The following is a 16,777-nucleotide window of genomic DNA, read 5'->3' as shown; positions in this document are numbered from 1 at the left end:
TCGGGTGTGGTACATAATAAAAGTGGTGAATCGAAACAATCAGTGTTCGTGTGTGGCACATAATAATTCCATGATAGTGTTGAATCGAAAACGATTAGTGTTCGGATGTGGTACATACTAACTCCATTAGGGTAGTGAATCAAAACGATCAGTGTTCGCGTGTGGTACATACTAAAAGTGGTGAATCGAAACAATCAGTGTTCGTGTGTGGCACATAATAATTCCATGATATTGGTGAATCGAAAACGATCAGTGTTCGCGTGTGGCACATACTAAGGGTGATGTATCGAAACGATCAGTGTTCGGGTGTGGTCCATACTAATTCCATGATAGTGGTGAATCGAAAACGATCAGTTTTCGGATGTGGATCTCTAACGTCCTCTACACCATCGCAATAATTTGTTGAACTTATTTCTATAATAATCACGGATATTTCTCTGTGTCGCTGAATAGAATATCGGGTCAAGTAGTGGGTTCATCTGAACGACTGTCAGTACAATGTACAGCCTTTTAGTACTGGTGTATTCTGGGCAAAATATTCCCACTATGATGTAGAAACAATAAGGCAGGATGCAAATCCCCATAGCTGACACAAGAGCTGCAAGTGTTACTGCTGCTTTGATGTAACGGCTTCTTGGTTCAACTCCTTCTTGGTTCGAATCCCGGTTCTGTGGATCTCTGTTCGGGTCCACCTGGTTTGTTGACACGGTTGAAATCTGCCCTCCTTCACTCGGTTGGACATTATGACTATTTGAAGCAGAGGAACTTCCGATTTTACTGACTTTCCTGATCCGTCCTCGGAGCAAGCAGAAAAAGACGGCGCTGAGAATAGCTATAAGTAAAACGGGGAAGCAAAACAGACCAATTGAATAAAATAAACCGAACCAGCGAGTAAAACGAGCCGGAGAAAAACAAAACTTGCGAAAATCAAACTTGGCGGCCACTGGGTTTGTTTTCCTGGCATATACCCAGAGGCTCATTTCAAATAGAGCAGATATCAATCCAGTCGTGAAGCAAATGCCAATAGCAATCTTCATTCTCAACTTGGTTTGTATCTTGATGTATGTAGAATAATTTAATGACACCAGTAAAACGCGATCTAAGCTGATGGCGACTAAAATCAGATTTCCGACGACATAAAAGTTACTGCAGGCGACCAGCAGCATGCAACCAATTTCACCATAGAAATATGTCGGGAAAAACGTGTATGGAAAAGCGCTGAAAATTAAGACCGCGGTACCGTAGAGCAAATCGGCGAACGACAGAGCAAGAATGAGGAGATTACTAGGATTCAAACTCAGTATTTTGATTTTAAAGAAGGCGATGATTGTTAATAGATTCAGAAAAATGTTAAGGATTGCTATAACTAAAGCGCAAACACCATGATAAAATAATATGCCAGTTGCCATGCTTGACGACTCAAGCACTGTTATAGTGCTATCTCTTGAAAATTGCAGCATAAAATGACAAGACGGTAATCGCTACAAGGTGAACGGAGCAACAAATAAAAGGCGGAGTCATCGCATCACGATGGCGCTTGCCATTATATTATGACCTTTCACGGTTTGGTTTGACTTTACTTAGATAATAGATGTTTCAGTTTATCTACCTCCTCAGATAATAGGTACGGGGGGGGTTCTCCCTTGTTAAAGAAGTACGGGTATGTGCCACAGTTTTGGCCCGGAGTTTCGGGTACCTTTTCAGTCATTTTGGTATCGATGTTGGGTTTTCAGTGAAAAAAAATGCTCCAAATTAGTCGCATTGGGGCAAAAGTTCCAGTAAAGGTATTCAATTTGGGCAAATTCGGGTGCTGGTTTTTTTTTTGTGAAACATTAGTATGCTGATTTGTTGTAAAAAACAGCAAAAAGGAATCCGAAAATACCGAGTAATACCTTTAACCAAACATAACTTTTGCATAAGGTAATGGCAAATATTAGTACAATAATGTTGCGAAATCAAGGAGATTCATCCGTTGATTTATTGTAAAGGAAAATACGTTTTGAAAGCTTTGAAACCATTGCAAAGCAATATGGAGAAACCCTTACTTTCATACCCTGAAGCGAAAGAATAAGAATTAAGTAATCAGTAATCTTTTGTTTCCCATTCTAAATTTGGTGCATTCAATGCAGAATTACACATTATTCACTTACAATCTGGCTTGTTCACTTATCCAATTAATTCTTGTTCCCATAACGGACGGATAAAAACAAACTTGGACTACTCTCAAATTTTGACCATCGCATGTAGAAAGTAAAGGTCTGTGTCGGGGTGCACTTGTGCCAGCATTCTAATAGGGTACTGTGTAAGTTGCAGCAATATCTTATGGGGTACAACTTATTTGTGGGGTATAAATCATGGATCCCATAAAGAAAAAATAGTTTATAGGACCCATAAGGGGGGGGGGGTGGTAAGGTGGGTCTGTGTGAAAAACGTTCCCCACAAAATATTGGTGGTACAAACAAGGGAAGAGGCTTACGCATCATACACTGGAACATAGAAACATTTAAACGTTACAAACTAGTGCACGAGATCAAATTAATGATGCTTAATCGTTATTCATAATATATCAATATACAGGGAAAGAAGAATCACGCATCGCACACTAGGCAGGTATGTCCAGAGTTTTTTCTCTGGTATAGACGAATCCAAGTAGCCAAGTCATGGTCAGGATTTGGTCGGACATCTTTGGGTAGCCGCTAGCACCAACCTGGTGTTTTGAGCGTCCGATTGTGCAAATAAAAGCCGCCTAACACCTAGAGAAGATGCAAGGACGAGGAGGGTTAATAGAATAATAGCTAATAATATATATAATGGAGATAATTCCGCAGGTAATCCCGTCGCATCTATTCATATACATAGTCCTTTTGTTCGCAAGTACATCAATGCATAGATACCGCGTATAGTTAATCCGATTATTATGTCACTTCAACAACGAATAGAACATGCTGTGTGTTTTGTCGAAGGGAACTGTATTGTGTTATTCTTTTGTCTACCTGTGTTTTCGCGGAAGGTGTAAAACGGGTGATGGAATGCAGTTTAAAATTTCCGCCAAGGCCGAATCATTTCACATTTTGAGTGCATTGTAGCCGACGGCTACCCGACTAAAGGCTGCTAGTCAGGTGTAGGAATGCGTGTATTTGGATTCGTCATGTTATAAATGTTTCAATTTGTAATTTCACGTTTAATTGTGCTAGTGTGCGATGCGTAATTCTTATTTCCCCTGTATATTGGTGGTACTTTCTTGGTACCTCACAAGAATGGTGTGATAAGAAATATACCCTATAAAGAACCACTGGCCTATTTCATACACACGTAATTCTGGACCCCACATGAATCCTGGTGTAACTAGGTGTGTGTGTGGGGGGTGGAGGGGGTGGGGGGGGGAGTGGGTGTTCCTGTGATTGTTGGTAAGACCACCGATAACCTTTTATTACCTTATTGAATCATCCGCTGTGGGACCAGCTTACACAGCACACAACCCTGGTAAGAACCTATTTTGGTCATGTTTTCCATTCCTATTGTCTCCTGATCAGGCATTTTGTTAATACATTGTTCACCTTAAATTTTCAAACATTGGCATTTTCTGGAACAGGGTGCTTCATGATGCGACAGAAGAAAAGGAATACAGGGAAATATATGGATAAAGGCTGTAAAGGGATTGGATTTATAGTAGTATAAAACCTAATTCATGGTATTTCAGCAAATGCTGCATAGTATCTCGGTAATTGCATTTATTCATAATCCTTACCCAGTGGGCACGTCAGCAAAATGACGTCAAAACAACGCCGGAACGTTGTATAATGGATATACAATTTCATATAAACAAAACCAAATTTTACTCACTAGTTTGACGGTTTCGCATGGACGAAAAGCATCATCAGAATATAGATTGATGATTGTATATATTTATCTTCAAACCTGAAGATCGCCCGTCACAGGAATCACCTTGTGTTTACACTGCGTTGCAAGGATTTGCATATCACACCTGAATCAATACAATGAAAGCCAGGAATATTGTGGAAAAAGTGAAACAACAACTAGTTCAAATTAGAATATGGCCGACGTGTTACGTAGTTCATTGGCCCCCAAATCTAACATCACGAGGAAAGAAAGGCAGCCAATTGACGAGCTCAAGAATGAAAAGTCTGTGCTTGTTCTTTCAGCGGACAAAGGTAAAACTAGTGTCATTATGGATGTGCAAGAATATGAAGAGAAATTATTTTAGATGCTCAATGATAAAAGAACGTATGAAACCCTCGCTTTTGATCCTACACAGCGCTTTAAAAGAATATATAATGGCTATATTTAGTAGCCTAAAGAAGAGCAGATCGGCAATTCTCAATATGACCTCACTTTTCCCATGGCGGAAAACATCCCTAGGATTTATAGTACGCCTAAGATCCATAAGCCTGGTAATAAAGCCAGACCCATAGTTAACTACACGGGTACTATCGGTTATCATATAAACATAACAAGATTTTATATACTAACTAGTTTGACGTTACGCTTATCGTGGACGAAAAGCATCATGCATCATCAGAATATAGATTGATGATCACTTCTTCCGGTTGGACAAATTACGACCACAGAGGGTGTAGAATTTTCACTCAGTAGAGGATCATATACGTGACTTAGATGTTTTTGCCTCGTCGTCCCTGTTCATGACATTGGGGCCTCTTCCCAAAAGGACTTGATGCATCTTATATTTGCGTTACAGTCCTTGCCAAGGATTTTTGAATTGTTCCAACAACGGCCCAAAAGCTTACTTCCGGGTTACTTCCGGGTTCAAATTTGACACATGTTGTCACTTTTATATAAATAAATAAACGAATGAGTAAATAAATAAATAAATAAATAAATAAATAAATAAATAAATAAATAAATAAATAAATAAACAAATACCCAGTTAAACATATATAAATCATAAAAACAGGACAACTTTTAAATGCCCAAAAAAGGTAATTCAAAAACAAATTGGACATAAATATTAAGTTGGAACATGTGTATGTCAAGCTAAATCCACACTAAACCATCACAATTACTGAAGGCTTTGATTTCTATTCGTTATCAATCCGGTTGTTATTTTGAACGATTATGCAGACCACACAAACATGTTACCGACGTCACATTAAAGTTTACAACAAATATACATCGTTTCCTTGGTTACTGACAGTTTCTCCCGAATCTTTTTAAGTACCCAACAGGATTGCGCACCATATAAATCGGCATAGCTTTAATGAGTTTAAAACGTTAACTTGCAATGAATTTCAATAGTTCGGAAATTTTCGGAGTTTTTAAAAATAATCTATGGAACGAGCTTTTTGACAAGAATGGCCACCTTTTCATCTCTCAAGAAGCTGTGGTGAAGATTATTGAGATTTACGATTTAGGCTATTTTTACATTTGGCGATGACAGACGTGATATTTTTGTGTGGTGTATTAAAAAACGCAGCTGAAGAAACTTAATTTTACTAATGCGCGCGGGGTCTTTGGGACGAGTATTAGATGGACTTATGCTCGAGCACTTGTGTGCATTATGCTCAATCCCTCTAATGTCATATATTATTCAGTACTGCGGCATTTATCATCGCGTTGTTGTAGAAAACAAACACTAGTGGAAATTTAAAATGAGTATTCTTTTAAAAGTGATGCGATCTGTATATTGTCTAGGGAAATCCCATATCTCACGGGTACCTGGGACAGGTAAATACTTAAAAACCGTTGAATCTATTTACTGAGGTAAATACTATACTCGTAAATACTATAAGTCCTTAATCCGTTGTTGTTGTCGTCTCAGGGTAACATTTGCACAGTGTGTATTAAAACAAAGTCCAATCCCGGTATTATCCGGGATATATGATAAATGCATGAAGCAATCTTCTTTAGTTGTTTTGCCGAACCATGGAATGGTATCAGCCTACATTAGTCTAACTTACTTACTAAGGACAACAAAACACTACCTGTGAGCGGGGAACTGTTCCACAGACTATGGATCACCTGCTGGTCTGTCCACAGATGGGGCAATACTGCACACATGAGGACCTAGCTGAATTCAACGATTCTGCTCGTCACTGCGTCAGCTATAAATGGCTAGGGCGCATTTTCAGACTAAGCAGTCAAGAATACAATAAAATTAATTTCCTAAACGAGGGTGATACTCATCAAAAGACCCTGGTCAATATTCATATCTCAAAATGTCCAGAAGGTATGACCCCCGGAGTGGTATGACAGAGCAAAGAATATAATAAAAATAATTTTCTTACCGGGGTGACACATTCCTCATATACCCGGGTCAATATTATATTGGGTCCTTTTCATATCTCGAAATGCCCAGAAGTAGTTTGAACATCCGAGTAGTGTCAAATGAAAGAGAAAATAATAAATAATGTAACTCATCGGGAGTGACACTCCTTATATTTCATTTTGCGGATTCTTATTGAGGTATGTTGGTTACATGATTAAGTAAGGGGTTTTCGAGGACAGCTTTTATTTTTACATAAAGTACCAACATTATGCACATGACGTCACTATGACATCATAGTGCAAGTGTACCTCGCCGAAAAAATAGATAAATATCAAAATTTATCATTTACAAGTCCAAAACAAAGAGGTTAAACAACAGAGGCCCCAGGACTGAACCCTGCGGGACCCCGGACCCAACAGAAACCCAATTTGAAGATGCCCCTCGAAATTTAACACACTGCGAGCGACCTAAAAGAAATGAGAAAATCCAGTGCCAGAGAGGACCACAAATACCATAACGATGAAACTTGAGCAAAGAGTGGCTGACTTTATCGAAAGCCTTGCTCCAGTCCAGGAAGATGACATCAACATCTGGTGGAGATCTTTGATCGAGAATTTGTAGCCAGTGGTGGCAAACTTTACTGAGGAGAATGGTACAGGAACGACCAGCTATTAAACCATGTTGCTGAGGTGAAACAAGACCATTCGTTCTCATATAATTGACAACATTACGTGTAACCACTCTCTCTAACATTTTGCCTACCACTGAACACAAGGAAATGGATCTGTAATTTTTCAAATTAGTGATATCCCCAGATTTATGAATAGGTACAACCGTAGCTCTTTTCCAATCATCTGGGATTGTACCTTTTGTAAGAGAAATATTAAAAATAATTGCAATTGGAAAAGAAACTTGAGCAGCAGTAAGCTTGAGCATGGTTGATGTGATGCCATCAGGCCCAGAGGCTTTACCATTCTTCAACGACCTAATGATTTTAAAAACTTCTGAGGAATTGGTCAACACCTGAGACCACAATGGAAGAAGCCATATTTAGTTCCTTGCACTTGAATATATGTGTTGAACGGATATGATAGTCGTTAGCTTGCGTCTTGAGAAAGAACCGTGCGTCTTGAACTCAAAAACTGACAAAAATTTCTGACTTTGTATGTGCCGAACTTTAGCGCAGCGTAGGCTAGCTGCACTCACTCGTGGAGGCAGTCTAAAAACAGATGACCTGTTTGACCTCATGGCGTATACATGCTCACTCACACACTTAGAGGTCAATTACCAGGCTATTGTCACTAGCCTTAGTCGGTTGTCCCTCGGCTCATTATGCGTCTTAACAGGTCAGAACAAAATGGCCATGCGTGGCTGTGGATTCAACCTACCATGGCGATTTCTGCCATGAAGATATCGGGGCGATGACACTGTGCATCGGGTCGTCATATTGAAAACAACAGTAGTCTTGACTGGTTTCCTGTCAGCAAAATACATACATCACCCTGTACTTGTGTACTACAAAGGCCCCATTGTTATTTAGATAGATGGCTACACACCAATGTACTGACAGGAAACAAACTTGGCGCAACATTCTATGTGTATTTTCAATGACGTGTCTCGCTTTTGGGCAAATAATAATTGAGAAGCTTCACATTTCTGTCCGAAATGGAAAGAGTATGGAGTGCATAAAACCCTGGAGCTTCTGGAGCTTCACATCTGGATCCTACTATGATCCAAGCAATACCCCCAGCTAAGAATCTCCCCGTCGCTTACTTCACTGAAATGTCAGTGATTCAAGACAAATGATTCATTGTATTATGTTAAGAAATGAAGTACATTCTAGCGGTACCTCTTTTCTGATCATAAATAACGTACCGCTTGTCTCGAGTCAATGAAATTCCAGTGTAGTAACTGGATTCCTTGCCCCTATAATATTACATAACCTTTGTTTCCAGTGTGTTATCATTTTTTGAGAAAAATCCAACAATAATCACAAATTTATCAAGGGGTGTAGTACCACATTAAATGATAACCATAGCTAATTTAAACTTACCACGACGTTCAAATAAATCTCTCAGGTAGCACGATTTTTCTGAAGGTTACTTTAAAAAAAATAATTCAAAAACAAATTGGAAATAAATATTAAGTTGGAACATGTGTATGTCAAGCTAAATCCAAACTAAACCATCACAATTACTGAAGGCTTTGATTTCTATTCGTTATCAATCCGGTTGTTATTTTAAACGATTATGGTCACCATAACATTTTACCGACGTCACATTAAAGTTTACCCACCATATAAAATCGGCATAGCTTCAACGAGTTTAAAAAGTAGACTTTCAATGAATTTCAATAGTTTCTTTTTTTAAATCTATTTGACAAGAATGACCACCTTTTCATCTCTCAAGAAGGTTTCATTGTGGTAAAGTTAAAGAAGTTAATTGAGATTTACCGTTTGGGCTATTTAGTGACCGTCCACGGCGAATGAGCCGTAAATTCCTCCCCGGTCAATTTTGTTTTATTTCGTGTTTAAAAATAAACATCATAAACTTAAAAATGGTATATCATTTGACTTCAAACGATATCCAGAAGCGGGGTTATGGTTTGTTAAACTTTGCTCCTTCAACAAAATTATAGCTTTTTACGTTTTTACATGTGTCTCTTTTTCTACATTGCTGGGAATATAATCAAACAGTCATAATTGGCGGTCATTTCAAATCATCCCCAAGTCAACGAGGTTTAAGAAAGTTCTGTCATTGTTAATTGTTGGTTATGCATACCTGTACAAAATACAATGCCTGGTAACCCACCACTTGAACAGGATTTAGCAAAAGCAAACAAAGACCAGAGCTATTAAAAGTTCTATAGCCGGCCATCTAAGGTAGAAGCTTATTATCCACTTCAACAATAGGATTATTGATTAGTTTTGACTATCAAAATAAGACGGATGTCGGGCCAACAAGTTATCGATGAATACGACCTTCGTACCCATTTTACACCGTAACACAGAATACAATTTAGGGAATTTACGGCTCGTTTGTGCTGCCGGGTCACATTTTGACATTTGGAGATGTAAGACGTGATATTTTTGTGTGGTGTATTTGAAGAAAAAAAAGAGCTGAAGAAAACTTCACTTTACTAATGCGCGCGGAGTCTTTGAGACGAACTATGGACTTATGGACTTAGATGGACTTATGCTCGAACACTTTTCCTGTTTTGGCAATCCGTCAGTATACCTATTTTTTTCACAAAAAGCACCCAAATAGCACCCAAACATGCCATATGTGCTAGAATCAGCGTTTTGTGTAAACATTCCTTATCGGGGTGACACTCCTCATAATTAGACCCCGCTTAAAATATGTATCTTATTTTCAATATAACAGATCTTTGTCTATAAATTATTGCTCGGTATAGTAGCCTCTCTGAGTCAATATTCTATTTATTAAAATAAGGCAATGTTTTTTTTTCATTTGATTTTGCGGATTCTTATTGAGGTATTTTGGTTACATGATTTAGTAAGGGGTTTTCGAGGGACAGCATTTATGTTTTTCTATATTAAGTACCAACATTATCCACATGACGTCACTATGACATCATAGTGCAAGTGTACCTCGCCGAAAAAATAGATACATATACAAATTTATCATATAATTACATTATCTTAATACTCAAAGGATGGCCCAGGAATTAGCGGATGTTACGTGGTTCATGTTAAGCATGTTGATTAACCAGGAGTAACATTATTGCTCTAATGGCTTTCCTTTAAGTTCACAGTGACTATTAATGGGCGTATTTTAATACTATATCAAAACATCTTAAGGCGTGGGGTATGAGCGACCTTGAAGTACAGGTATCTGGAGAAGAGAAGCAACGAGTTACCCCAAATCACAGCGACAGGTAGTGACTTGGCCGCCGAGTGTTAATATATATTTATTTTGGAAGGTTCGTGTTTGTTTCCAAAATTTGATATTTTTGGTGATATTTCAAAAAAAGCGACATGCAAAGACAAATCTTTTTGCACATACTTTGTTATTGCTAATACAACTCTTTTCTGCAAACATGTACCTACGTTACAATTCGTTTTGGTGATTTAGTAATTTTATAAATTTTGTGATTGCATTTTGGCGTTTTCGATGCGATTTTAGGCTTACCGTGATTTAACGTTGATATCTGGTCTTGCTCCTTTTATAATTTCACTTTGATCGTCGGCTTTTGTAAATAAATATTTCATGATATATTTAGTTTATATTTGCATGTAACAACCCAAAACCGACCTCTGATTTCAGGGTTGAAGACTGTTTTCGGAATACCCGTGGACTCAAACAAGTGCACGAGTGGCGACTATGGATTTATACTTCCCGCATTGATGATTGCGTCTACGCCTAACAATATACTTCTTTTTTATATGTTGACTGTAGCTGGTATATACACTGGTATACAAAGAATTGGTTACATGTCAATGACCATTAACTTCAGGGATAGACCCTTCGATTATTTATGCGCCTTTCTATCATGCAGTATCTTTACCCGCAGACATGTGCCCGTGTCATGTGCCAATATTGCGTAATGTTAAAGGTTAATACATTTCTTTGACTTCGAAGAAACTGTGTGATTCTATGGCCTAGCGGTCTAAGGCGTTGTGGTTTCGAAGTTGCTGTTCTGGGCGTCGCGTCACTTTTCTTATGCTGCTTTATTTTTCCACCGTTAGGGCCTAGAAAAACTAATTTATAATTTCTTTTTGTAATATTTATTTATTTATTTATTTATTTATTTTATTTATTTATTTAATGACGTTTTGGGGCTCGAGAGAACGGACACATTTATTTATTTATTTATTTAGTTAGTTAGTTAGTTAGTTAGTTAGTTAGTTAGTTAGTTATTTTATTTAATTATCTAATGACGTTTTGGGGCTCGAGAGAACGGACACATATATTTATTTATTTATTTATTTATTTATTTATTTATTTATTTATTTATTTATTTATTTATTTATTTATTTATTTATTTATTTATTTATTTATTTATTTATTTATTTATTTTCGATTGATTATTTGATGATTGAGTGAGCAGATTTATCGATTGCTACTTTAGTTGTGGGATTTCTATTTGATTTTGAATGACATCGTACATTAGTATTGATTTTTTCCGTTAAGCATTATCAAGAATTAATATCACGGGTTTTAGTGCAGATAGAAAGTTGGCTTAGTGATACTATCCGTTGATTCAGAACCGGAAGGTGCCGGGTTCGATTCCCACCTATGCCTATTTTTTTAAAGACTTGGAAAATTTCTGTAGTAAGTTTATTTGGCGCGCGATCTCAGTTATTCATTTTCTGACGGCTGTGCCTCTTACAGACACCCTCCCTCTGGAATCCAAACCACGATTCGCTCATAACATCTCCCTTAAGGTTAAATACAACAGATTTTCAAGGCTTGATTCCAGAGGGGCGTAAGTTAATAATGGAAACAGCCATGCAGAAAAGAATGAACTCACGCGTACAATAGTGTATCAATCTGAACTAGGGCCACGGACAAACCGCGGCTCGTGAGTCATCATCCTATTATGTTGCAGGGATAGGAAGGGGCGACCATGATAGGACCATGGGCTGATGGGGGGGGTGATTGTGGGCAGCCGTTTTCGGCAATTTTCCTTTGGATTTTATAAATTTTCAATTTTTAAAATTATCCTGGATGATATCTGCCGTGAAATAAATCAATGCTTCCTAGTATGCTATAATAGACCTAGTAGGCCTATTTATACCCTGATTATGCAATATATAGGCCTACAACAATAACTACAACAACAATAACAAAGCCAACAACCAATATTTTGTTAATCTAATTTGTAAAAATATATTCATAGGCCGCGCCTATTAGACTAGTATAGCCTAAAAATTCCTGAATTATATAATGAAAAAAAATGGGCAAAAACAATCAATCGCTGCAGTCAGAAAGAAAGAAACGAACAAGAAAAAGGAAAAAAAGTGAGAGAAAAATAGAATAAAATAAACGGAATGGACCACGTAGGGACTCGAATACGTACCAAATTTTCCAGCTCAAAAGTATAGTATTATATAGTCGAACGTGAGTCCGGCGCGCTAACCGATTGAGCCACTGAAGGGCCATATAAAATTGATTGATCTCAAACTGACTATTATGGAATAGTGCATAACCATGATAACAGGCTCTTATGATAAACAAGCTCATTACCGCTGTAAATGTCGGAGGTATCGATGGCAAAAAAACCTCGTTTTTTGCAAAAGTAGCTTAAATTTGGAGTGAAATTCAAATGGTAAAGTAAGCGACAGACATTTGAGAATTAATGTAAGCAGTTAGAAATCAAAATTAACGTTCCACAATCCAGATATCGATAATGTTACATAACAGTGTTTTGTGGTACAAGATTCTCGAAAATTGTTCCCACAAACGGGCTAATAAAATTTAATCGGTACTGTAATTGGTTCTTCCCATGGCAACATTATTTCTTTGGTCGATTTGTAGTTTTGTAGAACGCGTTTTTGATCTTGTGAACATGGTGCGTAAAAAACGAAGGATTTTCAAACAGATTCTAAAAGTTTGTATAAACACACAAAAATAATGTAAAGATACATCCATGCACCAACATTTGACTCACTGCGATATTTGATTGCTGAGAAAACGCGGTTTTAGAGAACAACTTTATACGTCTTTTATACGTTTTTTATACGTTTCTTTGTGTAACCTTAAGGGGAATGCTCCGTACAATCATGTTGATACCGCATGGATGTGTTTTGGACCACACTGGTAGCATATCTGACCATTTTTAGGTTTACAATGGCAAAGGTTTGGGGATTTCTTTTTCACAATAATTACCTCATTTTACGCCATATTGGACTATTTTAGCTTTAAAATGGCAAAATTGTCCAACGTTTCGCGCGCATTTGTACCGAGGGACTAGATTCTATCTACTTCAAAATTGTTAAGGTCAGTTGAACCCTGACAACAATCACACAAACAACAAGCAATGCCCCGGGGCAATACCTGACTGTCAAGCTTAACTTTAAGAAACAATCTGATTCGATTCATTTATACGTCGTTTAGACTACTTTGTTTTTTAATATTGTTGGTTTATCTTTTGAAAACAAAAATGCCTTCGAGTAATATCGTTAATCCGCTTACGTATGATATAATCTGCAATAACACCCGATAGGAATACTAAAGCCGATGTATAAAGTTTCTATAATCCGATGTGCAGTATCAATATTTTCTTTTTGCAAGAACGTGAAATCAGTTATTAAATAACTCTATGCCACTGTGTGTTACGACCGGTGAAATTATCTGTTTGAAACGATGCTGCTAAATAGAGTGATCTTCATCAACTACGAAACATTTCGTCGGTCGCAACACATAGTGGCATATAGCAATTTTTCCAAATTTTCCGTTTCACGTAGTGACGTAAAGGTTTAGAGCCAACTATATCCAATTATCATGACAATAGCTATTCCTTTTAACTATTAAAAATTAAGTTTGATAGACTGTATCTTAAAATTCAATTTCAAATGTAATCGGGTCACTGAGAAATAACAGTGGAGGATCAATCCGGAATATCGACTCCGTTTTCAGTAACATATCCTTCAAAAAACGTATTTTGTCCTTCACGTTCTCCACTATGTGTTGCGACCGTCGATTTAAATCAGAGCTCCTTGAGAATATTTAAGTAAGTTTTCCTCGATCACCGAATCTCCACAAGGCCATTATAGTCCTCAACTAGAAAACAATTCCCTCTGGCTGTATGGATTCAATGGATTTATTTATTTATTGACTTTTTTTGAAAAGCCAAGTTAAGTTTAAAAGGCGCTATCAGTCAGTCAGTTATCGGGTCATACAGTTTGAATAGATTGACTCGAATTTTTTTTCACATGAACGTGGAAGAACTATTAAATGGACTTATCGAGTACTTGTGTGCATTGTGCTCAATCCAATGAAATGTATTGTGATTCAGTACTACGAAATTTACCATCGCGTTGTTGTCCATCAGCTATGGTGCGGTAACCGCTCTAGTTAGGATCGGTCCGGGATGGAGGGTATGTTTGATTAATACTACTAACTTGACCAAACATTGCCTCATTTCAAATATTGAGTTTTAGGTGTGTTTTTTTTCGTTTTGGTCACGTGGTTTCCTATTGTCCTGCATAACCACTTGAATCACAAGATATCGAACTCATTGTTTCTACCTTTTTGTTTAAAACTAAACATTTGTGACAGGTAGTTTCGGTTTTGGTTTCAGTTTCTTATACACCAATCCGAGAAGCGTTTACTGTATTTGGCCCTCTATTGACGGAACCACAATTGTACCAGTGCGGGAGATTTAATTTGTTCAATCAATTCATGGTCGTGTATTGAAAATTACTGTTGTGTACAATTCTGTATAGCACACTAACAAGTAATTGATTGAACCCCCGACCTTGGGACACCGCAGTTTTACGTCGGGGACACCGCAGGAATGGCCTAGTCGGATTGGTGTATAAGTGGTGTGACGAATAAAATTACACGATTTTCGAGTTACCTGATCTAAGTATACAAAAGAAATGTTTAAATTTCGCAGTGCAATATTCACGAGCAGAGAAGTCGAACAAAGCAGTCTACATTAAGCATTGATTTAGTTTGAAAGCATTGACTTGAGACTACGAAATAGCCTAAGCTGATTTCACAGTGAAAATATATAGACAATGGACACTTGACAGATTATGACTTCAGTGATATAAACACTATTATACACAACTCTATTTATGTGCATGTCGCATGACGGAAGATCAATATCATAGAAAGCTGGTTTAAAATTCAATTTATTTATTTGGGAAGAGAGAGAGAGAGAGAGAGAGAGAGAGAGAGAGAGAGAGAGAAAGAGATCGACAGGGAAAGAGGGTGTGGGGTGTGTGGTGTGGGGGGGGGGGGGGTAATAGAGAAAGAGAAACAGAAGGGAGAGAGCATTGGAAGTGGGAAGGGAAGGAGGGGAGGGGGGAGCTCAAGAGTGGAGTGGAATAATAAGGAAGAGTCGATATCGAGTGTGGGGAGGGGGAGGGAGGAGGTTATATATAGGTGGCGGAGGGAACATAGGTAAGAGGTATAATGGGTTGTGCTTTCCGGGGAATAATCTAATTCATAATCAAACCATCTACATCATCATGCCTCGTTTATATTTCAGACCAATAAACAAAACACCCCCCCCCCCTCAATATATGCACATGATTTCTACATGTAGGCCTAGGCCTCGTATATATCCATCCTTTATGTCTCAACGATGTCTATGCAAACGAATCTCGGAACTCGGGTGTAATTTTATGGTGTCATGGAAGTGTGCCACCTACGGCAGAAAGCATCAAAAGTCGCCCGCGTTGATAGATATCGATAATGAAAATGTTAGCACAATAGGCTATTATATACGTATGGTTATAGGCCATTATACTTTTGATTATATATACCCTCTTGTGTCCTCCCAGCACAATAGTGTTATGATTGCATACCAGTTCATCTCCACATTGTAATCCCTTGATTTTGGGTTTCTGAACAATAGAGAAACCAAAACTATATATTTGAAATGAGGGTTTGAAAAATTACTCAAATGAATGACCTCGCTTGGGGTCTTCAAACATTCGGATGCTGACTTTATCTATACCTACTTTTGCTGTTTTGGCAATCCGACAGTATACCAATTTTTTACAAAAACCATGCCAAATGTGCTAGAATCAGCGTTTTGTGTAAACATTCACGATTTTATATAATCAAGCAACGAAACTCACGAACACAATTCAACGCTGAGCAGATAAGTTAACGCAGTGCTCTAAATATCTATCTTATTTTCAATATAACAGATATTTGTCTATAAAATATTGCTCGGTAGCCTCTCTGAGTCAGTATTCTATTTATTATAATAAGGTTATGTTTTTTTCATTTGCGGTATTTTGGTTTACATGATTTAATAAGGGATTTTCGAGGGACAGCTTTTATGTTTTTCGATAACAAAATACCAACATTATCCACATGACGTCACTATGACATCATAATGTCAGTGTACCTCGCCGCAAAAAATGTTACCCAGGCGGCGAGTGGCATGATAGAGCCGGAAGTTCAAGCTTGTATTTATATTATTTATTAACATAGGCCCATTTGTTTGTGATATTTCAACCGTTTTAAAATTTCAAAATAATCCTATTCAATTGCACGGTTGACGATACAAATTTACTGAATTTAGAGAATGTACGGTGACCACAACCTGATCTTACTAACACAAACAATGACATTTAAGGCTATCGTTTATATTTAATAAGCATTCGTACTAACCTGCGTCACTCACTGGAATTTTAGCTAAATATGTAAATTTAAATATTATTTATATTAAGTCATCGGCTGTATTCCATAGTGACGTATAGTGATTTTTGGTCTTTTTTTTTTTAATTGGCACATATGTTTTTAATGGTGTTTTCTTTCATTTTTCTAAGTCTCATCTGTAAAAAATTAGCTAATTAGTTAGTAATTAATTACTTAATTAAATGTG

At 37.4% G+C, this 16,777-nt stretch overlaps 1 protein-coding gene across 1 annotated transcript in view; it reads right to left on the bottom strand.

Moving 5' to 3' along the window:
- Positions 1–371: 371 nt before the first annotated feature.
- The window catches only part of LOC140168772 (uncharacterized), a 41,923-nt gene continuing 25,517 nt past the window's right edge, over positions 372–16,777 (bottom strand). Inside the window, exons 3-4 of the mRNA XM_072192182.1 lie at positions 2,046–2,054; positions 372–832 (exon numbers count right to left, since the gene is read on the bottom strand). Of these exons, the coding sequence (XP_072048283.1) occupies positions 372–832; positions 2,046–2,054 (470 nt within the window). The remainder of the gene's footprint in view (positions 833–2,045; positions 2,055–16,777) is intronic.

This window comes from Amphiura filiformis, chromosome 13, assembly GCF_039555335.1.
Source record: "Amphiura filiformis chromosome 13, Afil_fr2py, whole genome shotgun sequence".
Taxonomy (NCBI): domain Eukaryota; kingdom Metazoa; phylum Echinodermata; class Ophiuroidea; order Amphilepidida; family Amphiuridae; genus Amphiura; species Amphiura filiformis.
The sequence above is the reverse complement of the archived record's forward strand: the minus strand, read 5'-3'. Positions and strand labels throughout refer to the sequence as shown.